This window comes from Papio anubis, chromosome 10 (assembly GCF_008728515.1).
Source record: "Papio anubis isolate 15944 chromosome 10, Panubis1.0, whole genome shotgun sequence".
NCBI classification, from domain to species: domain Eukaryota; kingdom Metazoa; phylum Chordata; class Mammalia; order Primates; family Cercopithecidae; genus Papio; species Papio anubis.
This window is the reverse complement of record NC_044985.1, coordinates 43707393-43733549: the sequence shown is the minus strand read 5'-3', so window position 1 is coordinate 43733549 and position 26157 is coordinate 43707393. Positions and strand designations below refer to the sequence as shown.

Below are 26157 nucleotides of genomic sequence, written 5' to 3'. Positions count from 1 at the left end.
TTGTCCTGCCTTTACAGACCAAACAAATGTTCATCATACATACGTTGATTGATGCCTCATGTCTCCCTAAAATGTATGAAACCAAACTGTGCTCTGAGCACTTTGGGCACATGTCACCAGGACCTCCTGAGTCTGCGTTATGGGCATGTATCCTCAATCTTGGCAAAATAAACTTTCTAAATCAACTGAGACCTGTCATAAATTTTCAGGGTTCACATTTTGGTAACCATGAAGGGATTCTGAGTGGAGGTGTCCCTAACCTTTAACAAATCTCCTTTCTGTGCTTGGTACCAGCATGAGCTAACTTTATGGCTCAAACCAATAGGACAATTTGTGGAAGTCTGGGAGCACCCCCTCCAGAGAATCCCTGATCTCCCAAAATTTGGTCAAGATCTAAAGTTTATTTTGCTGCAACTCCCCCAACCCCGCCTTTTTTTTTCTTTTTTTTTTTTTTTTTTTTTCGAGTTTTACTTGCTTACAACAAGGAAGGCAAGTTTTTCTGCTTCCATGACAATGGAAGGCAGGTAACTCCTTCATGGAGTTTGAGCTCATTTCCAACAGGGAATATAAGTTATGATTTTTTTTCTGCTTCTAGGATGGTGGAGATTCATTTTCAGCATGAGACCCACCCCTGGGTAAGTAGCTGAGCAGGGATTTTTGTCTTGGAGAAAGTTAACAACCAACTGGTCTTAATTTCTCTTTACCATTAGAGCACTCAGTAATCACATAAGTTGTACAATTGTTTGTTTTGCTTAACTGTGTTTTTTTTGGGGGGGGGGGTTGTCTGGTTCTGTTTTCATTGTTGGGTCTTTTTCCCATTGGGTTTGATAAACTCTGTCGGACTTGATCAAATCCAAAGAAAGTTCCAAATTACGGGGAACAAGGCTTCTGAAGTGGTTAAATTCCCACAAATATATATAAAAAAAAAAAGTAGTGTGGTAGTGGGGAGAAAAATGATCAACAAAAGGAAAAAAAAGAGGAAAGATTTTCGATTTTGACTACTAAGTGACTTTACTTACATAACAAGACCACTTTTTTGCTAGCCAGGCAAAACCGAAACATCAATAGCTATACTTCTGAAATCGCAGCAATTTGTCCTAGCTGAAATACGGTAATGGGATTTAAAAAGATTTTTTTTAAAGAAGTTCAATGGTTAAAAGTCACCTTAATTGAAAGCTAACATCCAAGGTGTGTGTGTGTGTATGTGTGCATATGTGTGTGTTTGTATTTAAAATGCCTTCGTGTTTTTCTGTTTGTTTTTCACCTAGGACTTTGTCTTTTTTTGAGCAAAAGGTTTTTCTTCTCAGTTTCCTGAATTCTGTTTTCTTCATTTACTTCTGTTGTCTCTCCTTTCTCTTGCACCCTCTGCTGTATGGTGGACCTAAAATGCACTCATATATGGGGCTCCATAAAGAAAATAGGGAAGGCAGCAGGCTCCTGTTAGGGCAGAAGCCTGTTTTACCTTATGGAACCACAATAATGAAAACAGACAAGTTTGTCTCAGCTCTTAAACTGCTTACTTTTGTATTGTGTTACCTATTTGTTTGTTTGGGTTTTTTTGTTTTGTTTTGTTTTTCGTGGGTGTGTGTGTGTGTGTGTGTGTGTGTGTGTATTTTCTTTTTTTTTTTTTTTCCTGCCTAAAATAGTTGTTGCCATGGAGGTACTCCTGTTTTTTTAAGGAAGAGTGTGGTTTACACACTTGGAAATGTCTTTATTTTTAAAAAAACTTTTTAAAGTACACTGCAAAAACATCACAAGGTCTAAACTCATAATAATTCTTCCTTTTTGGAGACCCAGGATTCAGTGGGAGCTTTGCCCGGAGTTCAGAGATCCTGTTAAAAGATAGGTAGTCCCTATGTAGATAAAATTGGTCTCCTTATACAATCCTATGATAGATTTCTATAATTTTTTGTCTGATTTGGCATCCATCTTTAATATCCCTCTAGGACCACCAGATATTTTCTCTCTGTACCTTATGACATACATTTTGCTATTTGGTTTTCACCTGAGTTGTTTCCTTTAATATGCAAATTTAAGGCTATTAAGCTGACAACTGCCTGGGGTTGTGAAATAGTTTATCTAGAATCTGATAGCCTAAGATAGAAATAAAAAAGGTTTTTATGAATCTATAAGATGTATTTCTATCAGCATGCCTAATATGTCTGTGTATTTATGTGTACACAATGTTTCACTACTGAAAAAATATAAAAAACCTCCAATTCATTGGCTTAAGAAAATAAAAGCACTTGCATCAAATACTTTATCAGGATAAAAGAAAAGACTAGTAAAATGCTTTTTCAAACTTATGTAACTTAAGTAAAATCTTTAATAAATAAGTTAGCTTTAAAATTATTGGTAAAGTATTATTAGAAATGTCTTAAGAATTACCAGCATACATTTTTGTTTGCATTTATAAATCAAGCAATTTCATACTTATCCCTGCCAAATACTATAAGTTGTCAAAATATTGGCATAAGGGTTACAAAACTATAAACCCAGCCCAAATCAGAATGACCTTTGCTTGAGTAATCTTTAATAAGATATTGATATTGGTTTAATAAAAAAAGCTACATCTTGAATTTAGTACGATTACCATATCTTCTAATCTTGTGGCTTTAGGTGGTCTATTCTACAGTCAGTAAGGTTTGTTTTGGGAAAGGACTGTTACAGTCCTTGTTTCAAAGCTAAACTATAAACTAAGTTCCTCCCAAAATTAGTTATACCTATGCCCAGGAATGAACAGAACAGTTTGGAGGTTAGAAGCAAGATGGAGTCAGTCGGGTGAAATCTTTTTCACTGTCTCAATTACAATTTTGCAATGGTGGTTCTATAACTTTAAATAATGACAGTCACAGTTTTTGTAAATAATCTAGGTAAATGATAAAAAAAATTATTAGGTAAATAAAATAGAATAAATACTTGTAGACAAAATAGTCATAATTTAGAATCTAAAGTTATATCAAATTAAATAACATATATTTTATTATTTGGATATTTTCCAACAAAAATATATTTGTAGGAAAACATTCAAAACAAATGTGTCCTTTAAAAAAAACAGTGAACAATTTTTATCAAATTCAAAGTTCATTTAAAGGTCATGTATAAAGCAAGGTAAAAGGAACCAGGAAATAAAAGAGATGTAAAGAAAGTTATTAAAATAAAGAGGGTTTTTTTGTAAGAAAGCTTAAAGGAAAATAATTTCATATGAGAAAGAATCTTGTATGGTAACTTGAGTCCTAGAGTAAAATGACTGGTTGTTTAAGAAAGAGGGATGTTCAGAACAAACCAGAAAGTCCAAGCATGTCATGAATGGTCTGTGTAAGTGACAATAAGAGGATTTATTTTTTAAAGACCCAAAACTTTTATATGATCAAGTTGTCATATTATTATTTAAGTTTTGGTTTGCTTAGGAAAAAAACTGAGATTAAAATTTTTAAATGAAGGTTATTACATTCATCTATCTCTCATCTCTCTGTATGCACTTTTAAAATACTTGTGACACTGAGTTACAGGGCTTTGACTCCTGGGTCTAAAAAGGACAGCAACTCCTACTACATTTTAAACACTGACAGCAATTAAAGCCCCATTTTCAGGCCCTGTAGGAGACGTCAATCAAAATAAACTTCATTTCTAAGACACACGGCCAGAAATTAAAGCTATTTCAACTCAAATTCCAGGGACTATCATGGAAAATATGGGCACATGAGATTGTAAAGGCTGATTTTGAAAGATAAAATAAGTTGTTTCTCTATAAATTAATCATTAATGTTAAAGGCACAGGGATGCAAGACTAGCATGTGGGCCCCTGTGTCAAATTAACAAGGTTGTCTTGAAGCATTAACTGACTCCTCAATAAAGGTTATAAAAGGTTTATGGAAGTTGTATCTTATGGTCAAGATTAAAATTTTATAGGTTGTTTATAAAATTTCAAAAAACAAATGTAATTGGCTTCATGTTGTTTTTATTAGCTTATTGTTTGGAATGTTAAGTCTCCTTTCTCAAAGAATGAAGGTTTTTTCCTTTTTTAAATCCTTGAGTTATCACTTTGGTTAAGTGAATGATCTTATTTTGTGATATCAAGAGTTTTAAACCTTTGATATTTGATGAACTTTCCAAAATCAAATTATAAATTATGTCTTTTTCTAACCTAATCAATCCTTTAAGATATTAAGTTCCTTAAAGTTCAAAAATGACATTGTTTGGTTTATCTGGTATAAAAATTATACAGGAAACATTGCCAAAGATGAAGTGGTATTTGGTTTTCTTTAGGCTGTATTTATATAAATATGTGGTATCTGTTCCAAATTCATAGGCACTCCTATAATTCTGATATGACTTACTGTACATTGTCAGTAATACTTATAATTGCTATGTTAAATTATTGTGTGCCGCAGAGGTAACACATTTCCTTATCAATTGTGTCTTTGACTATGACTGCCCTAAAACTCTTTGTCATCCACAGATAATTGTTGTCTTGTTTTGGTCCTCTTTAGGAGGTGGTTTTATAATCAGCTATAAAACTCTAACAGGTGTTCTTAAATGCAGGTTTTTTGATAACTTTGCAGACTGTGACATTAGAATAGAAGAAAAAACTTTCAGGACTCTCATGGAGAGCTGAAATGTTCATGAATATCAAGCAGAACAGGAGTTAACTGTGTAAAATGAACTGATAGAAGACTAAAGTAATCTTTTTGATTTGTGCTTTAAATGTTGCTGATCCTTCGTTTTGCTTTTTTCAGAGTCAAGGAAACTTTTCTTTTGAGCTATTGACAACTTTAACAATTCAGTATACTCCTATAAACACAATTTGGAGCATATTTGTTTCTCTCTACCTGATTTCTCCAGAATTTGGAAACTATTTGTGGATATTCTTAACTTATGGCAATACAGTTATTTGCATAAGTGCAATAAGAATCTATTTTCATTTTGCAACAAGACACAATTGGAGAAATTGGTTATTTTACCAGGGTTTTAATGGTGTGCATTCCTTTAAGGAATCAAACTTGACTTATGGAGTCAATAAAAGCCCTTGGGGAAACTGACCTCTTACCTTCCCTGTACAGTGGTAAGTAAAGAATTTTACTTTCTGACAGGCCCAGGAGCTCCAAGTTTATCTTGGAACCTCAAGAGAAAAGGATCACCCAACTCATAGGTATTAGGCGGCACAAATTCATCGTTGGGTTCAGCTTTAAAAAAAGTCTTATCTGAGATTCCTTCTATGGAACAAAGTCCCATCAAAGACGATTTAAAAGCCTATGCAAAAAATAATTATTCTTGCTGCACTGTATGCAAATAATTAGGACAAGTATAGTAAAGCAAATCAGTCCTACCATGATTTGTCTTTAAAAACGGGAAACTGGAGAGAGAAAAATTATGTTTCAAAGCTGTAGTGCACCTGTTGTTAAATTCTAGTCTTGCCTGATATTTTTCAATTTTATTATTTTCTACAGTTTGGACTGAACTCTAATTTTTTTTGGCTATTAGTTTTCAAAACAGTGTTTTCAATTTTTTTCCCTTTTTTCCCCTTTTCTCCTAATTTGGTGTCCCTGAAAACAAAACTGTGCTTACGTAAAGCTCTGCAAACTGAGGCTAGACAACTTGAACTTCAGAAGACAATAACAACCACCTATTTACATACCTAAGCCACTTTCATACCTGCCTACTGATATATGGACTTCAGAGTAATGTGGCCAACATCAATTTTCCAAAATGGTTCTTTTGTTTATTGTTGTTGTTCTCCCTTCCTCCCTCTATTTTCTCCATAGGACATGAGACTTCACAACCTTCTAAAAATGAGCTTTCCTAATAACTCAGGACCTACCTGTCTAGGAATAAATCATCCTAGCCATGAGATATCAGATAAAAAGACAAAACCTGGAACCAGAGACTAATTTTCTCCAAAAGATTTTTTTTTTTTTTTTTTGAGATGGAGAATGGCTCTGTCACACAGGCTGGAGTGCAGTGGCATGATCTCGGCTCACTGCAATCTCTGCCTCTCAGGTTCAAGCAATTCTCTTGCCTCGGCCTCCTGAGTAGCTAGGATTACAGGCGTGCACCACCACACCCAGCTAATTTGTGTATTTTAGTAGAGACGAGGTTTCACCATGTTAGCTAGGCTGGTCTTGAACTCCTGACCTCAGGTGATACACCTGCCTCAGGCTCCCATAGTGCTGTGATCACAGGTGTGAGCCACCATGCTCAGCCTTCAAAAGATTTTTTTAGAAGAAAAGAGGGGAGATGTGAAAGAAAAATATCTTGGGTTCCCCAAATCACTAAGCTAAAGGGAAAAGTCAAACTGGGAACTGCTTAGAGTAAACCTGCCTCCCATTCTATTCAAAGTCACCCCTCTGCTCACTGAGATAAACGCATATCTGATTGCCTGCTTTGGAGAGGCTAATCAGTGAAAAATGCAGCCACTTGTCTCTTATCTACCTATGCCCTGGAAGCCCCGCTGTCCACTTCAAGTTGTCCCACCTTTCCAGACCAAACCAATGTTCATCGTACATACATTGATTGATGTCTCATGTCTCCCTAAAATGTATAAAACCAAACTGTGCTCTGACCACCTTGGGCATATGTCATCAGGACCTCCTGAGGCCGTGCCATGGGTATGTGTCCTCAACCTTGGCAAAATAAACTTTCTAAATTAACTGAGGCCCGTCTCAAATTTCTGGGGTTCACAGTCCCTTGGGTAAATGTTCAACAAACCAGGACCTCACCCTTTCTTGATGATACCCTGATTCATACAGTGCTCAAAAAATTTGTTAATTTTGACAAACCACAATCTATACATTGAGTTTTAAATCCCATTTTCTTCACTATCAATACAATTCAAAGTTTTAATATTTTTCTCAAGTTTCAAATGACCCCACACACTGTACAGGAAGTCTTCACTTAACACCATGAACAGGTTCTTGGAAACTGCAATTTTGAGTGAAATGACATATAACAGGTCCTCAAATAACATTATTTCCTTCAACGTGATTTCATTATGACATTGATGAGAAAAAGAAAATTGGTTTTATTATATGCCATTTTGCTTAAAATCATAGTCTCTAAGAACCTATAGATGACGTTAAGTAAAGACTGACTGCATTTCTTACAACCTCTTTCTTTTCTTCCCTTATTCCTTCGCTCATTCAGCAGAAACTGAGAGATGACTAAGTGCCAGGAAGTGTGCTGTCCTGGAATTCACATTCAAGTGAGAGATATAAATAATGAATTCCAATTCCAAAGGAGAAGGGAAGCAATAGGAAGCTGTACAAAGGCCAGCAGGCACTGAGCCCTGCCCACCGTGTTCCCCAGCTGGAGTCCAGAGCCATAATTACCACTAGCACAGCGCTTTGCAGCATGGCTTCTAAGCTCTCCTTTGCTCTTGCTCTGTGCTCCTCATGCCCTCCCCACACACCCACAGCTCCCAGAGGTGAACTTTACAGTGTGCTAGCACTGTGCTAAGCACTCTGCATACATTAGCTCGTTTAATGCAGTCACACAATGAAGCAAACATTATTATCTCCATTTTACATAGAGGCAAACTGAGGCTGGGGCAAACTAAGTGGTGTGCTGGTAAGTAGCAGAGTTGCCTCTTTTAACCATGACCCTACACTGCCTCATGAACCTGAAACACATATGAGACCAGGATATGGGTGGTGGTCATTTTCTTGAAGGTTAAAAAGCTCTTTACCACAGATTTCCATTTCAAAGCTGCAGTGTTTCAGGAACAGATTTAAAAAAAAAGAAAAAGAAAAAGAAAAAGAAAGAAAAGAAAAAGTAGCTCTTTTCTGAGTGTTCTAATGGTTGAATAGAAAATATGGGGTTGGTAGGCCAGAAAGCTGTCATCACCTCTCTTCATTATACTAATTGCTCTGAAGATGAAATAAGGTTTGTTTCTCCCTTCTTATCCTACTCATAGTCCTAGCTCTGCTACTTCAGAATTGTATCTGCTATGGGTCAAGGGAGGCTGTTTTCCCCCTCATTATACAGAGACTAAAACAGGCCCGTAGCACGTGGACAACTCACACTGGTGCACAGCCAGTGAGAGGTAGCCCAATGTCCCAGCAACTGTCCTCATTCGTCAGGGTGCCCCAGTGGCTGCCCTTTATTTCAACCAGGCATGCCTCACTCTCTCCCATACAAGCAGTTCTCACTCTAACCTTTGTATAATATATATATTTTTTTCACAACTTCTTCCCATCCTGGAACAGCCTCTTCCTCCCAATATCCACCATACTATCTGAGCACACTTAGGCCTCTATGCCCACTCCAGCCTAGTCTTTCTCCCCTTTACTGTTACTGCCCTGGACCTCACCAGAGATTAGCATCAGTGTCCCATTTTATGACCTAATTATGCCACATGCATTGCACTTGCCTGCTGCAATGCACGCCAACCTGCTCAGGCAGGGCCAAATCTTCTATTACAATACTATGGGGATATTCCCATAGCAATGTAGTTCTGAGACTATAGGAGAGATGGATACATAGTTTGTAGCTGAAGTCTGTGTAATCTACTAGGCTTAAAGCATCTCTTTTCTGCATGTTTTCAAGCAGGGATGCTGAATTCTACATGTAATGATACGTTATAGACTCTACACACATTGGAACCTCTCACATCCTCTCAACTCACCTCTTACTCCAGCCCCCTCTGCAGCCTGTCTCCCCTAGCTGTCCCCCTGTCCCCCACCCCCCTGAGAAACAACCTGACAACGCCTCACCTTTTGCCATGCTATGCACCCAGGGCTTCTCAGAGACAAAGCGTGGAACCATGCCTGAAACTCACCACTGCTGTAGAACAGTGCAGCAGAGTTAATCTCTAGGAGCTCCCTTACCAACAGGGAAGGATAAAGTCCATGGATAAACGCTTGCCCCTTTTGTCCTCAGACAGACAGTTCTGAGGCTCTCTGAGGTTCCTGCAGGACTGAGCACCTTTCGTTAAGGCAGTGGCCAAGACAACCACTTTCCCTTCTTCCACTTTTAGCTCTGACCTTCAATCCTCCTCCCTGCTGGGCATTTCCTTCCAGGCTCTGCTTTCTGCCCTCCCCTCCCCCTCTCTTATGTTTTAACGACTAATGTCAAGGTCCCGCTGAGGAAAGGTCTTATATAAGCCTGTTCTCAGAATATTAAACACTTACAGTGTTCTGCTGGTTATTTGAAGGAGGACAGTTAGAAGGACTACATTCTAGCCAGGACTGCCCTACTTACTACAGAGAAACTTTTGCTGGATTAGGAAGTAACCTAGGGCAAAGCACTTCGACTTTCTGGGCAGGGTTTCTCAGCTGTAAAAATGGGTAATAGGGACCCTGGCTACTTTGCGGGGCTTGGGGGATCAAAGGAGATGTAAAGAGGAGGTTATTTCAAAACCGAAGGAGCTGAACAATAAAAGAATCTTTGGGTTACTCTGTGGCAAGGAAGGTAGACCACGGGGTGGCCCCTCAGGGGTTTCCAGTGCTCCACATTTTAGAGGAGTCCAGGGCGCTCCCAAAGCGCCCGGGTCGCAGAGCAGCTGGGTTCACTCTAAGCTGCCGGCTGCAAACCCGCGGTGTTTTCCAGAATCCGGGTGGTTTGCAAACCCGGATGTCAGGCTCCTTGTCCTGGAGATTCTCAAATCGCTCACCCACAACTCCTCTTCGGCCTCCCCCGGAAAGGAGAGAGCGGGGCTGCGAACTGGAGGAGCAGGGAGTGTGCGCTGGGCAACCTCACTGCTCCTGTCCCCACCCCAAAGGCAGGAATTTCTGGGATGGGCAGATGGCTCACCCCTCCTCCTCCTCCTTCCCCAAGCCGCAGTGGGTAGGGCGGGGAAAACGCGGGGGACTTTCCCGCGTCCCAGCCAGAGCCCCGAGTGTCCGTTCACTGTGGCGACAGGGGTGGCGGAGTGGGTCTCCAGGGCCCAGGAGTATTGAGGCCCCCGGAGGGGTGGGGCGCGGAGGAGGCTGCGGATCCGCCTCCGCGCTGCAGGGCCGGGTGCTTGGGGTGCGGCTGTGGGCTCCCGGGACAAGGGGCGCCCGGCGAGCCCAGTGGTTAGCGATGCTGCTGTCGCCGTCGCTGCTGCTGCTGTTGCTGCTGCTGCTGCTGGGGGCGCCGAGGGGCTACGCCGAGGACGTGGCGGCGGCGCTAACCCCCGAGCGGCTCCTGGAGTGGCGGGGTGAGTCTCCCAGGGTCGGGGACTGGATCGGTACGTTGGGGAGGGGGGTCGGGGTGGTCGAGGGAGAGGAAGAAGGGGTGAAGCTAGGGGCCAAGCTGGCGGGCAAGGGCGGCCGCGTTTGTAGGGGTTCGTGTGTCAGCAGTCTTGAGCATGGGGGGAGGGAGTGGTGTCCTGCAGCCTCATGTCTAGGCCCAGCACCCCACTCCCGCGGCCCAGCACCCTCCTGGCTCCTGCGGGGGTCCGGCGGCGGGGGGCGGGGCTTGGTCTCGCAGGCAGCTCCTCTGGACTCTGGCACCCGGAGCCAGCCCGGAATAGGAGTGTCGGAGAAGTTTCAAAACGGAAACTTTCCGAGAGCTGCTTATTTGGACCGATCGCATCTCGGATAAATGATGGCAAAAAAAAAAAAAGGCTCAGTTCGTCCCCTTGCAAAACAAGCGCTCAGAGTGTGCGCCGCCACCTGCGGAGTGACCCCCAAGCCAGGCCTCCCCAGTCCACCCCTTCCTGAAGGAAAACTTTTTTTTTTTTTTTTTTTTTTTTTGAGACAGAATCTTGCTGTGTCGCCCAGGATGTAGTGTAATGGCGGGATCTCCGCTCACTGCAGCCTCTGCCTCCAGGCGTCAAGTGATCCTCCCACCTCAGCCTCCCGAGTAGCTGGGACCACAGGTGCGCGCCCCCACGCCCAGCTGTTTTTGTTTTTTTGGTGGAGACGGGGTTTCACCACGTTGCCCAAGCTGGTCTTGAACTCCTGGGCTCAAGTCATCCTCCCACCTCGGCCTCCCAAAGTTCTGGGATTACAGGCGTGACCCACCGCGCCCGGCCTGAAAACATCAGACCAGGTGAGGGAGAGGAGCCCCAGTGACTCCATGAGCTGTGCGATCTGGAGCCTTTGTGCCTTAGTCTCTGTCAGAGGAAAAATGGGGTTTGTTATATACATGGGACCCCTGAGAATTAAGTTACTCCCCAAACACGCACCTGCGCACACAGACCAATTCAGCAAACACTTATTGAGCACCTACTACACATGAGACTCAGAAGGATGTGTAAAGAGATGGAAGGAGATTTCTGGCCTGCAGGGGTCCGCATTCGAGAATGGGCCACCTCAGGCAGAGAAGCCTGCGCCTAAGTGCAGAAGTCCATATATGCAAGTAGGAGGGGGACAGGAGGGAGTTAAATATGTCAGGAGGAGACTCCAGACAGACTCCATCCTCTCTGCCTTTGGAGATAAGTTTGGAGAGAAGGGGTAACACAAAATGTGATCAATATCTGCGTTCACATTTTTTCCTCCCCAGTAGAATATATCTACATTTTTGAGGTAATCTTTTTTAGACTGTGTTTCCTAAGATCCCTGGAGGCTTAATCAGGGGCAGGTAGAACAAAACCATTCTTATTCTAAAGTGACCAAAGTCAGAGATGCTCTTACCTTCTTGGTCAATTCGGTAAAAATTGCTCCTGTGGATGCACATCTGATCCTGTGGTATGTTTGATTCCTTTCCACTAAGTTTACCATGCAGTGGTTATTCCTTTGCGTTTTAAAATGTGGGTTTTGACTGGGCACTAGGTGGTAGAACAGGGCAGCAGCCCACAGGACAGAAGTTGGACTGGGCCACACAGAGAGTATGTGCTGGTGATCTCTGAGCGAAGGGCTAATCCTTTTTATATGTAGCAGACCCAAATCCTGGCCTAAGACAAATTCTCATCAGTGTCTTTTTTTTAGTAGTGAAGGGCACTCTGAAATTAGAGCCATCTGCTAGCCCTTGTACCTACCAGGTGCAATTTGCAAATCTGACAAGGTCGAAATAGTTGGCATAGAGATTCTTCAGATATGAAAATACTGCTGCTCATTTTCCAAGGAGCACAGAGGTTATGTACCAATCCTCGCACAGGCTCCCTCCCTGATTCCAGTCATCTGCATCAGTAGAATTTCAAGTGTAAGCTAGACAGGTATGAAGTCAAGTTTTTACTGTCAATACAAAATGGAAAAACAAAATCTTAACATTGAAAAGGACCTGAGACATTGTCTACTCTAGCCCTCTGTTCTTCAGATGTGGAAATTGAAATATGGCTGCCATGTAGTTAGCCACGCTTTGGGGTGCCTCAGTTTACTGCTGTGTTCACTGTACCACATTGACTCACTTTAGCCACGATTGACATCCACAGAGCAACTGAGAGGAAAACGCACGCTCATTTTCATTTCCAATCCACTAATAATGGCTATGTGATAATGTACAGCAGATTATACATACAGCATTTTTATCTGAATTGTTTGATATGTATTATTTATAGATCTGATATGTATTGTAAGCATGCCAGCCTTGGGAGGCAGATGATATATTGTATTGTAATGATTTTCCAATGATTTATCAATAATTCTTGATATGGTTTGGCTGTGCCCCCACCCAAATCTTAACTTGAATTGTATCTCCCAGAATTCCCACGTGTTGTGGGAAGGACCCAGGGGGAGGTAATTGAATTATGGGATCTTTACCATGCTATTGTCTTAATAGTGACTAAGTCTCACAAGATCTGATGGGTTTATCAAGGATTTCTGCTTTTGCTTCTTCCTCATTTTTCTCTTGCCACTGCCATGGAAGAAGTGCCTTTCGCCTCCCATCATGATACTGAGGCCTCCCCAGGCATGTTGAACTGTAAGTTCAATTAAACCTCTTTTTCTTCCCAGTCTTGGGTATGTCTTTTTCAACAGTGTAAAAATGGGCAATACAATTCTGTATTCAAAAGTCAGTAGATACAGTATTATGCAGTAGTTAAGTTATTGGGCTTCAGAGCTAGACGGTCTGAGTTCAAATCCTGACTATGCCATTTACCATCGTGTGACCCTGGACAAGTACTTCACCCGTCAGTAGCTCAGTTTCCTCATCTGTCAAATGGAGCTAGTAATAGTACTAATCTAAGTTTTGTCCTTTTGCTGCCCTCTCACCATGGCGCCCTCCTCCTCTGGCCAATCCAGACTATTTTGACAGGTTGACAGCCCCATAACAATTATTTACTACCCTGTGTACAGCACTGTACTTGGCAGGTCAGAAGCTCATCTCCTCCTACCTTTAGTTCAGGCATCCCCAACCTCCAGGCCACCTACCAGTTTGTGGCCTGTTAGGAACTGGGCCACACAACAGAAGGTGAGCAGCAGTGAACAAAAGAGGCTTCATCTGTATGTACAGCTGCTCCCCATCCTTCACATTACTGCCTGAATTCCACCTCCTGTCAGATCAGTGGTGGCATTAGATTCTCAAAGGAACATGAACCCTATTGTGAACTGCACATGCGAAGGATCTAGGTTGCACTCCTTATGATAATCTAATGCCTGATGATCTGTCAGTGTCTCCTATCACCCCAGATGGGACCGTCTAGTTGCAGGAAAACAAGCTCAGGGCTCCCCTGATTCTACATTATGGTGAGCTGTATAATTACTTCATTATATATTACAATGTAATAATAATAGAAATAAAGTGCACAATAAATGTAATGCCCTTGAATCATCCCGAAACCATCCCCCACCCCACCACCCCACTGGTCTGTGGAAAATTTGTCTTCTATGAAACCAGTGCCTGGTGCAGAAAAGGCTGGGGACCTTTGTTCTGGTTGGTTATTCCAAGGAGCCTGATTGTGGTTCGTTTTCCCTGATCAGAATCTGAGCCCTTCTTCTAGCAAGTGCTAAGACATGCTAACTTCACTCACTCAAGTACTCCAGATACAAAGAGGACAGAGGGGAGAAAGAAGAAGAGGATGGAGCATCCTGGTGAAAGCTGGGCATAGTCATTGCTGAAGGAAATGATCAGGGGGCAAGTAAAATGGTTTTGAAGCTTTGTTGAGGGTTGAAAAATGATCAATGTGAAATGGTCCCCAACTAATATCGTAGGAGAGTTTCCTTCTGTAGTGCTCAGCTTCCCAGAGCAGGAGTGGAAAGAACCCAAGTCTGTGTCAGTGCCTGGGGACTCTCAGGGTAGGCTCTTCTAAATGACCAGTGACCAAGGGAGGTGAGGGTGCTGATGAGTGTGTGGTCAGTGTGCTTGCCATCAGGTCCTAACTTGGGAGAATATAGTGAAACAGGGTTGGGTGTACAGGGTGTCTCTTGACATGCTGTGCCGATGGAAAGAGGCGTAGAGGCTGATGACCTCAGTCATTCATTATCTGTCAGGCACTATGTGTTTTATCTCCCTGTTTTACTTGGGCTCATCCAAAAGCAATTCCTGAGACATGTGTTCATTAGGGTGCAAGTAGTTTTTTTTTAGGAGGTGATTCTAGAAAGCACGGTAAGGGAGTGAGGACATGAGACCAGGGAGGGAAGAAAGCCACCACAGGCCACTGGGACTCAGTTTCACAAAGGACCCTTTGAGGAACTGTAGAGAACTCAGTGGACCCACCGACAGGCAAGAAGCTGAAGTATTTATCCACCAACTCCCACCTCTTGCTGTCTAAGGGTCACTCCTGGGGCATTCACCCCCTGGTGCTCCTGGTCTCCCTGAAACACTCAGGCAGAGAGCCACAGAAAGTCACTGGGAGTGCACAGGGACTGTCTGCAGGTGAGTGAGCTCCAGGTTAGAGGGTGTGAGGAGGGAACCAACAGAATCTGCTACCCACCTCCAGATTGGGGAGGTAAAAACATGAGTAGGATTGACACTGGCCCCAAGAGGCTGAGAGTGCAGGGACAGATACAGAAACACAAACAATTACAAAACAGCGAGAGAGGTCTTATGATAACCAGAGATGAGCAAAGTGCTGAAGGCGTGCAGAGGAGGCGCTGGCCTGGGGAGCTGGAGGCTCATAAAAAAACATTTGTTTTCCTAAAGGATAAGTAGGCAGTTGCCATATAGGAAAAAGGAGACTGAGCATTCCTGGGAATGCATATTTCATGTGCAAAGGCACAGGATCATGTGTCAGGCAACAGTGAAAGTTCAGTGAGCTGAAAGTTCCCTTCTGAGCTCTTTTGGATTCAAGGAAAGAGGCCCACTGAAGGTCACTCAAGCAAACGTGGAGTTGTTGTAATGGTCCCAGGATCTCAAGGGGGACCCAGGACAGGTTCTTCAGGGCAGCCAGATCTTCTGGGACACAGGTACTGGCCACTGACATGAAGCATTACTTTATGTGTTTCTCTCTGTCTCTGGGGCTCTATGGTGTCTCCAGCTTGGTTGTTCTATCTGTTGACTAGTTTCTTTGGCTTTGACTAGCAGGACTTTCCTGTGTAGCTCCCTTAGCTTCTTGGGAAGAGTCCCTTAATTTCCTAGGAGAGGGGTCCAGTTACACTCTTCACAGCATGCTAGTCAGTTCCTGTGCTCTGCCCTTGAGTCGAAGGCCTTCCCCTGGCTAATTGGCCATGGTAGGGGCAAGAGGTGGACACAGGGATGGATGCTGCTTCATCCGGGGCTGTGGATGGGGTAGACCACCAGAGTAGGGCCCCAGGCAAAACTAGAAGCAGTAACATGTCTATATGTGGAAGCGTGAGATTGATGAGGAAGAGTTGGTTGGAGGCACCCTGCTTCCGGAAACAGTCTGGTCCAGTGAATTGGGTACTGCTGAGAAGGGCCTTGTGGGTTTGCACAAAGGGGAACCAGATCGCATGTTTAAGTTTAGAAGTGCCATGTTCAATTTGGGCCTTGAAGAGAAGGTCTCCTGTCACCTTGAAGAGGGTAATTCTGGAGGGCAGCAAAGAAACGGTCTGGATAGTTAAAGCTGAGCTAAGTCAATCCCAATAGGAAGATTGAGGAACAGAAAGTTTTGTTCATGAAACAGGGTTTAAAAAGCGGAAAATATATATTTAAAAACAGTAACAAAAGAAAACAGTTAGTGAAGGTTAGGAGATGAGGGAAAATTGCCGAATAGGAGAGGTAGTGGTTATAGAGTGCAAAATCCAAGTTTTGGAGATGGACCTATTCTTGGTAGTAACCAGATCTGTGATATGGTTGTGGGAGTGGTCACCAAAGTGGAGAAGAGGCAAAAGAAGGTCCTCACCACAGAGGAGGTCAAGGAACCCAATGTCCTGAGCAAAGCTAGGTTGGAGTAGAGTTTGGGACTCTTTTGTCAGCAAGCCACAATAAGAAACACATTTTACGTCACAACCCACAGCATATAGGTCTACATATGTATAACTGAAACAATGTTTCATTTTAAAAAAATACTCTTACCTAATATGACATGCTGCCACATTTCCCCCTGTTCCATTCTGTTTTGTTTTGTCTAGCTTGTCATAACATGCTCAGTTGATTGCATGACCATAAATGGGCCACAACCTGCAGTGGGGAAAGCATTGAGTCAGAGTGTTAGGTCGTCTGTGTGGAAGCTAAAGTGGCTTTGGGGTGTGGAGAACAGCGGAGAGTCTGCTGTATCAAACCATGGTGAATGTGGGGAAGAGTGGTTCAGGGCTGAGGGCCCCAGTGGCGAGGAAGAGGGGTAGGTGCCACCTTCTGAAAAACAGCGATAAGAGCCACTACCTGGAGGCGGCAGAGGGGAGAAGCTGTAGCCCTGAGATTTCCCACATAGCTTCGGTTTCTAATACAAAGGTAAAAATGCCCCTCCACTGCTTCTAGTATTTTCTAAAAGTTGGGGAGTCGTTACTCTTTGTTATTTTACTTACATCGACACATTTTCTCCTCACCTAAACAGGTAGGCAATATTAATACATACCCTTCTTTTACAGATGAAGAAGGGTTAAGCAACTTGTGCCCACAGGAGCTTGTAGCATGGGGTTTGAATCAAGCACTCAGCACTAATGCAAAGGATCCCTGAATAGCCTTGTGACCCCATGGTATGGTTCATTCTGTATCCTGCTGCACGACAGGAGCATACGATTTGGTTTCACAGCAGGAAGAACAGGAGGCCAGCCTCTTGCTCTCTGCAACTCCTCCTTTTCCAAACCCCTCCTTTCACAAGTGGGAGTGGTATTTTCCTAAAGCAGAAATGTGCAAAGCTATTGATTTGTGTATTGTTCTAGGCAATTCTGATGTCCCTAGGCAATGAGCCATTCTACTAATCTGGAGATGGAATTTCAGTAAAAGTGTGATCAGATAGTGGTTTAGCTGCCCTTCCTGGCCATGAATCATGCTAGCCATCTTGACTCCATTTCTCCCGTTTCTGTTTGTCATCCCTCAGTGTTTCTTCCCCTTCATACTTTTCTCATCCCACCTTCTCTGCCTGCCTCCTTTCCTGGCAAGCCTTTGTGAGTCAGCATAGATGTCCAGTTTTCCTGGTCCTATTTACTCTTTCTCGTTAAGCCTCTAACTATTTTCCTATTGTTGGTTGTCACCGTAACTGATACCACACAATGCAGGTTCCAAGCCCATAACAGGAAAGATGGGGCCACACAGATGGCTTAGTTGTCCCTGCAGCTCCTCTTCTTTGACCTAACAATCTGCTTATTTATATCAAGTTATCTGAAGAAACGATCCCCTTGTGTTGCCTCTTCTGAACTCAATCCTAATGCCGCAAATCCTCATGGAATCTATCAAAGTAATCGATTTAAGACATTTATAAACCCTTCCCTCCATTTTTCTTTTTAGAAATTATGCTTGAGAGCCTTTTGGAGATGTTCCAATGCATAGCTAGGAGCATAAATTATATTTTGAACTGATCAAAGCAAAAAGAAATATTATTGTTCATAAAATAAACAAAAGAACACCATATAAACACTATATAAAGTCATTTAGGGAAAAACATTTTATAAAGCCACTCAAGAAAATTAGAAAATTATAATTAGAATTTCTGTAACTTGGGTTCTGTGACACAGAGCTAAACAAAACAGAAAAGTCATAATCACTTGGCTGTTTAATTTATGATACTTTCCAGACAACTACAGTTCCAAAGAAATATGGAAATAAAATAGTGTTACCACTTCTAGCTTTTGGTATTCTGCTCTTGAGAACTTTTCAATTATGAAAATATAAACAGGAATCTCAAAGTAATTATTTAACTATAAACATTTTTTTCATTTTGCTGCTCTTTGGCACCATTCATATTCAAAGTTAAGATTGGCTTTTATTTTTATTAATATTTATAAAGTGATCATCATAACTGAGATAACCCTTATCAAGGTCTTGTGAGGCTAGCACGATTATTTTTTCTTTTTATTATAAATTTAAACTTTTTGTAAAGAAGGGGTCTTGCTATGTTGCCCAGGCTGGTCTCAAACTCCTGGTCTCAAGTTGTCCTCCAGCCCCGGCCTCCCAGAGTGCTGGGATTACAGATGTGAACTACACACCCAGCCCCAGCATTACTATTAAACCCATTGTGCAGATGGGAAAACCAAGGCAGATACTCTCCTAGTTTTAAGCAGTTCTGCCCTAAAAGAAGTGCTCTGTAGTTTGCCAAGGTCTTTTTTCCATAATGTTAACCTTGTTCAAATGCAAACAAGGAGAGCTTCATGGGGATATAACCAGTGCAGTCGCACAGAGTCCTATAGTCAGAAGGGCCTTCTTTGCACTTAGGGTTTAAAGCTCCATGGATAGGGGCCTTGGGATTCATAATTATTTCTATCTTTGAAATTGTGTGCTGTGCGTGATGTCCAGTGGAACAATGGAACTCAAGCCAGAGGTTTGGAGCCTCTGTTCAATTCTGCCTGGGGTCCCCTGTCTACCTCCCTGGGATGGGTTCTCAGCTGCCTCCCCCACACTCCTGCCCCACAGTTGCTGCTGCCTTCTGCACACAGTGGCAACCGGGTTGCATTGAAGTTGGGGGACTGGAGGCCTGGGCCCTGGGAGTAGATGCCTTGTGGCATTTCCAGGCAGTGCAAAGCAGCATCTGTCACCACTGGACTAGTAGCACTTCTGTGGGTTCTGTGAGGGCTGAGTGGGAACGTGTCACGTATCCTCAGTCCAGGTACTATATTCCAAGCATGTTATAGCTCAGAGGTTGCAATCTGTTGTGGGCCCAAGGGAAAGGGACATTGACTTGACTTCCCCATGTCCAGCCAAGACCACATATTTTCATTGTACCCTGGACCCTGCAAATGATGCAGACAGCCTGAATAAGAATGATAGGGATGGTTGTGACTTGAATTTTGTTTCCCCCCACCACCAAATTCATATAAAAATGAGACTTTACTTGGAGATAGGGTCTTCACAGAGGTAAACAAGTTAAAATGAGGCAGTTAGGGTAGCCCTAGTCTATTATGACTGGTATACTCATAAGAAGGGGAAACTTGGACACAGAAATATGCATAGAGAGATGATGTGAAGAGACACAGGGAAAAGGTAGTCCTCCAGGGGCCAAGGAGAGAATCCAGGATCCCATCCTTCCCTCACAGCCCTCAGAAGGAACCAACTCTGCCACACCTTGATCTCACGCTTCCAGCCTCCAGAATTATGAGAAAAGAAATTTCTGTCCTTGAGGCCACTCAGTTTGTGGTATTTTATTATGGCAACTCTAGTAGCAAATCAATACAGGGACTAACACTCTACCTACCACTAAACGTTGTTTTTTTGTTTTTGTTTTTGTTTTTAACATTTCTACCTTGCACTGTAGTAAATGTTTTTTTTTTTTTTTTTTTTTTTTTTTTAATGGCCATACTCTCAAAGCAGCTAAGATGGATAGCTCATTGTAAGCACTTTTGTTTTCAGTCATGCCATATCATTTCCAGAGTTGTTTTGGTTGATGATGGAGTTGTTTTCTGGTTTTGTTGGTTTTTTGTGACCCAGTCTTTGAATCATTTCCAGGCTTTAATATGCAGGCATTTGTGAGGGCATCTTAACAATGTTCTGTCTTTTTGTCCTTGCCCTAACTTGCACTTTGTAATGAGGCACGTTTTTGACTGAGATGGTATATTTTCAACAGAGTGTATAAGGTAATCACGGAGCTGCTGTAAATAATGATTTTTACACCAGCAATGTCTGTTAGGTACTTTCCAGTTAAATAAAGGTAAAACAATGGGAGAAGTGACAAAAAGCTAAAAGGAAGAAGAATGTTTTCAACTCAGTTTAAAAATTCATTGGTAAGATACAGAGGTCTAGCAAAGAATCACGGAAGAGAGAAGATTTTCTGCCAGGGTCAGCAACTGCTAAATGAGGACAGAGCAGGAGGACAGAGGAGGGAACAGGAATGGCCAGGGAGTGGCAAGGACAGTCTGAAAGGGTAAACTCCTCCTGGCACAGGGGTTAGTAACAGGCAATTTGAAGCCTCACAGAACTGCAGTCCGGTGGCACTGATTATGCTTGGTTTCATTTTTCCCACATGTGAGAAAGACTATTGTGTGCCTCATGGAACTTGGAGAGGCAATTTGGGGAGGTTAGAGAGAAAAGGGAAGAGAACATGTGAAAAGATTTATCAAGAGGGATCCACGACCCTGTGGAGATGGTGATTATCCAGGTTCAGAAGCTATAGGAGAATAAAGAAGGCTCAGAGTTAAGGACAATGCTAGGACAGAGAAAGAGAAGGAAGTTCTGAGACAGGACAAAGAGGTTTCTTTAAAAATATATTTGGGGCCGGGCGCGGTGGCTCAAGCCTGTAATCCCAGCACTTTGGGAGGCCGAGACGGGCGGATCACGAGGTCAGGAGATCGAGACCATCCTGGCTAACACAGTGAAACCCCGTCTCTACTAAAAATACAAAAACTTAGCCGGGCGAGGTGGCGGGCGCCTGTAGTCCCAGCTACTCGGGAGGCTGAGGCAGGAGAATGGCGTAAACCCGGGAGGCGGAGCTTGCAGTGAGCTGAGATCCGGCCACTGCACTCCAGCCTGGGCGACAGAGCGAGACTCCGTCTCAAAAAAAAAAAAAAAAAAATATATATATATATATTTGGTTAACTTTTTAGTTGATTAATAGAAAGCAATTGACAGGAACTCAAAAGCTTCAGATTAAGAGACACATGAAAACTCAGATGATTTGAGATAAAATGCACATTTTCATGCAGAGAGAGGTAGGAAGGGCTGGCCCACTTTTCACTTTGTTCCGTGGATCTGTTCTTTGAAGAACCATGCACATGCTGATTGCTGCAAGCATGGGAAATTCCTCACTTATTGGTTTGAAAGGTTATGTTAAGAATCCAGATTTTCTGCATCACTCGGCCATGAATAGGACTTGATTCAGCAGCTTACAGTATCCCTTCCTGCTACAGAGTAATCTTAGGAATGCAATCAGCTCTGAATCCATTGTTCACTAGATGGAACAGATAGAGACAAACCCAAATTTGTGAAGCTGGAAAAGGTCAATACATCTCAAGAGAGAAGCTGCTCACCTTCAGATTGGTTACAGAGGAGAGATGCCCTCCCCATTTCCTTCTGGACTGTGTCCCTGCTGAAACCTAGATACTGTCAGAACAGCAAGGAAATGGACAGAGTCAAGAGAGGCTGCAGGGCAGGAAGGGCGTGAGCCCAGCGCTAGCTCTGTGGGTAGATGGAGTAGAAGCAATTTCAAACCTATGGACTGGGGTAGGAGATTGAAATTGGGCTGCAGCCTGCATGCTGTGGCTTTCTAATAGCTTGTCTTACGCATTGCACTTGATGTGAACCATGCACTGGAACTTTTCCTTCCGGTTCCCTTAATGGAGCGGCACAGAGACTGACTTTATGTGTATAGTTGGATTAGGTGAACACCTTCATGATATAATTTATTGATTACCAGAAAGTCCTTTGTTTGCCTAAAATGCCACCATTGAAATTGCTGTTTTATTGTTTCTTCCAAGTGTTTTTTGTTAAAAATGCAGAAACTTCACAAAAGCTTAACAGTACAAATCTTATCCTACTCACTTAACACTTCAAACCTTCATTCAACTAGTTCTAAGAGAAGAGCTGTCTAAAGCTAAAGGGAACACCAAAGGCAAGTAGAGGTGATCAGAAGGGGTGCAGAAGGTCAAGTGGAGGGGCCTCAGGAGAAACTTCCTGTAGGTACCTCCAGTCTGCTGTTCACACAGACAGATCAAACTGCAATAATGGCCCCAGGCTTTAGACTCCAACCTCATGGCACACCATTTTGCTTGTATCTCCTATGTCAAAATATATGTTGGCATTAAGTTATAATTTTTTTCTGTGTATTTCAGGGATTCCCAGGGAGAATGTGACATCCTTGCAGGCAAACACTATGACATATATATCCTTCTGTCTGCAGGGTTCCCAAACCATGCCACATTAAGCACATGCTAGATCTTTGTCGTCTGAAATTTCAAGTCAGCTACTTCAACATGTTTGGCGACAATCTATAGCAGTTTATTTTCTTCTTTCTTAAGTTATAAATGAATGCATGTAAATAAAGCTACACCTGGACTGAATATAGTAGATAGATATAAAACTTCTAAGAAAAAAATGAATTTGAAAAAAAAAAAAAGTAAAAGATTGGTTCAGTTAAATAACCTTTACAGTTCCATCCAGCTCTGAAGTTCATGGTTCGGGGTTTATGGGTGAAGTGAGTCTCCTCTGCCACACCTGTCTTCCTTCCAGCACTGCCCTGCTTTGTCCTCCCTAGAAAGTGGGCAAGTATATGTGTGTGCACACTCCCTGCTCAGAGTCTGGTGACACTGAGGGGTCCTGTCCAACTCACATGTGACATCAGTTGAAGAGCCAGTTCGGTGTCTTAAATTTTGGGTTATTTTCTTTTTTTTTTTTTTTTGAGACGGAGTCTTGCTCTGTCACCCACCCAGGCTGGAGTGCAGTGGCCGGATCTCAGCTCACTGCAAGCTCCTCCTCTTGGGTTCACGCCATTCTCCTGCCTCAGCCTCCCGAGTAGCTGGGACTACAGGCCCCCGCCACTTCGCCCAGCTAGTTTTTTGTATTTTTTAGTAGAGACGGGGTTTCACCGTGTTAGCCAGGATGGTCTCGATCTCCTGACCTCGTGATCCGCCCGTCTCAGCCTCCCAAAGTGCTGGGATTACAGGCTTGAGCCACCGCGCCCGGCCTATTTTCTTTCTCTTATTTGTTATCACTTAGTTTTTAAAATCTTTTAAAATCATTTTTTATTTTATTCTAAGTTCCGGGATGCATGTGCAGGATGTGCAGGTTTGTTGCATAGGGAAATGTGTGCCATGGTGGTTTCCTGCACCTATCATCCCAGCATCTACGTATTAAGCCCACATGCATTAGCTCTTTATCCTGACGCTTTCCCTTCCCCTGCCACAGGCCTCGGTGTATGTTCTTTCCCTCCCTGTGTCCCTGTGTTCTTATTGTTCACCTCCCACTTATAAGTGTTATCACTTGTTTTTAAGAGCTTATTGTATCAGTTTGTTGTTGTTGTTTATTTGTATGTTTGTTTTGAGACACAATCTCACTCTGTCCCCCAGGTTGGAGCGCAGTGGCATGATCTTGGCTCACTACAGCCTCCACCTCCTGGGTTCAAGCGATTCTTGTGCCTCAGCTTCCCGAGTAGTTGGGAATACAGGCATGCACCGCCAAGCCCAGCTAATTTTTGTATTCTTAGTAGAGACCTCAAGTGATTCCCCTGCTCTAGACTCCCAAAGTGCTGGGATTACAGGTATGAGCCATCACGCCCCACCATTAAGGGCTTATTTTGAATGCAATTATAATGTTTTCTTTGGAACTGATGGAACTCCCTTCTTTTCATTAGCTAGCCAAATTCCCATGATTCCAGAACAAATATACACAGTTTCAAAGGACAGATATTTAGGCAAATAATTTCTCTCTATCTCTAGCATCTTACCCAGTGTCTATGAAGTAGCTGGCATCCAATGAAAGCTAGCTGAAGGAATGAATGTTCCATACGCAGTCATAAAGGTAATACCCTAAACTTTGGTTTAACAGTTGATCAATGAAACATTCTCCTCCCACTCCTTAGAAGAGTACACATTATCTTATGGGGCTAAAGAGTGGATCTGAAATGATCTCTTCCTAAAGGAACTCAGAAGTAGAAAGTAGAACCACTGCCTTCCATGGATTTTATTTTAGGAAAAAAAGGTTAGAAATTAGCTTATAAGTTTCTTCTAATAAATCAATCCTTTTTCTCCTCCTAAACTTATAATTATGAAGGGAAGTATAATAACATTTTCCTGCAAAGAGATTTAGTAATTCTGGCAGTACTTCATTAATCACTTAATCAGTGTTCAAGCAGAACTGATGTCCTTGACATGTATAATCAATCTTGATTCCTCCCACATTTGATTTTCATCTTTTAAAAAATCCAGCAACTACACACACTAAGGATTGGTGGCTTATTTTCACATTATAGTTTTGTTAGAGACATTATGTGCATATAATAACAATCAGAATATTGATACCTATATTAAGTCTCCTCATAGTCTGTTTGAAAGTAATTGTTTTCTCTTCAGTGAATTTATGGAGATTAACAGTGCCAGGATCATATTCTATTATAACTTAATGGAAAAATGGGCTCAAGTCATTTTTTAACTTAGTATATTTGGAGGCAGCATGTTGATTATTATTGGTGAACCAGAGCTACTTGCCTATGGCAGATTCTGAAGAACTTTTCTAAAGCTATTTCCTAAATGCAGCTGGCATGGAAATATAAGTAGCACCCCAAAATTAAGCAGCAATGGATTAGGTGTGTCTAATATGTTCTGCTTTGGAAAGGTAATTTTATGATTGCTAGTGTGATCAGAAGTTCCAATTTCTGCCACTCTTTTTCTCTTAACACTTATTAATTTGGAAGTTTAAAAGCATTATTGGCCAGGCATGGTGGCTCACACCTGTAGTCCCAGCACTTTGGGAGGCCAAGGTGGGAGGACTGCTTGAGCCCAGGAGTTTGGAGACCATCCTGGGCAATATATTGAGATCCCGTCTCTACCAAAAACAAACAAACAAAAAATTAGCCAGGCATGGTGGTACACACCTGTAATCCCAGCTACTCAGGAGGCTGAGTTGGGAGGATCAGTTGAGCCTGGGAGGCCAAGGCCTCAGTGAGCGGTGACAGTGCCACTGCACTCCAGCCTGGGTTACTAGAGCAAGACCTTTTTTCAAACCCCCCGCCCCACACAATATTTATTCACCCCAAATGTTAGGTTTGTAATTTTCATGTCCACTTATTCACAGACCACCCGTTCCCCCCATCTACACACTGCTTGTCAACACCATGTATTTTTCTCTTTCCTATTAAAAAACCTACAGTGTAGATTTTACTGGTGGGTAATGCAGAAAATCAACAGATGAAGGCTCTTAATTCATCATTGCACACATATTTGAACAAATGAGACAAAGATTTTGTTATCTGGTTGTTTGGAGAGTATTTTTCCTCCATAAAAGGTGATAGCGATTGTTTAAAAAAAAGCGATAGCATTGTTTAAAACTAAAATGTCTGCGCCCACTGTGTGCTGCAGAAACTGCAGTAAAAATAAGCTTTTGTGCTAACAGTGTAAGAGAAGAAGCCTTTGAGGGATGCTGAGATTAGCACTCTGTAGGTTCAACCAGGTCTGCAGCTGGATCTATAGACCAAGAATCAGGAAGTCAGAGGGATAAAGTAATAATGATAGCTCCCATTTCCTAAGGCTTTTCATGGTAGTATGTGGTGTGCTTTTCATGGGTTATTCAATGGAATATCCTTAACATCCCTAAGAGGTGAGTACCATACATAGTCCCAGTTCAAGGAGGAAAGACGAGGCTCGCTGAGATGGAGCAATCTGCCCAAAGTTACACAGCGGGTCCGTGATGGTTCTACGTGACTCCAGAGCTCTCAACCACTAGCCAGGTCATCTATATACCTATCTGAGGTGTATAAACTGAGGCACAGTCAGTACGTTGCAGAGCTTATAATACATTTGAACATATATATTAGGTAGAAGCTGAACTACAAAACCATTATAGTAAAATAATTATCCTTTGATGAAAAATTAATGAACTCTAGGTTAACTAGAAAGTAATTAGTAGGTTACAACAGAAATTAAGGTGAACATTCTACCCAGGCATGAAAAGGTGAAAAGGAGAGTTGGACAGAAGGTTAATTATCGGACTCCATGTCACATTGATGAGAGGTGGATTTGATTTTGAATCACTATTGCTAATAACCATGCAGACAAGGCCCTCATTAGGAAAACAAATTTCCTGATCTAAATGAAATCTCCCTAAAACCATTCATTTTCCCTACCCCACCCCCTCTCTTTTACTCTGATGTACGGTGATCAA

The 26157-nt window shown here is 42.5% G+C and overlaps 1 protein-coding gene across 4 annotated transcripts in view; it reads left to right on the top strand.

The window, feature by feature from the left end:
• The first annotated feature begins 8839 nt into the window (after positions 1 to 8839).
• Positions 8840 to 26157, top strand: part of PLA2R1 (phospholipase A2 receptor 1) — a 129343-nt gene continuing 112025 nt past the window's right edge. For 2 of the 4 annotated variants that reach the window (XM_009182309.4, XM_003907525.4), the window contains exon 1: positions 8842 to 10138. In XM_009182309.4, coding sequence (XP_009180573.2) covers positions 9571 to 10138 — 568 coding nt within the window. In that variant the 5' untranslated portion in view covers positions 8842 to 9570. Of the gene's footprint in view, positions 10139 to 23510; positions 23800 to 26157 lie in introns of those variants that run through there. The other 2 variants (XM_009182310.3, XM_009182311.4) reach the window with 2 other exon arrangements.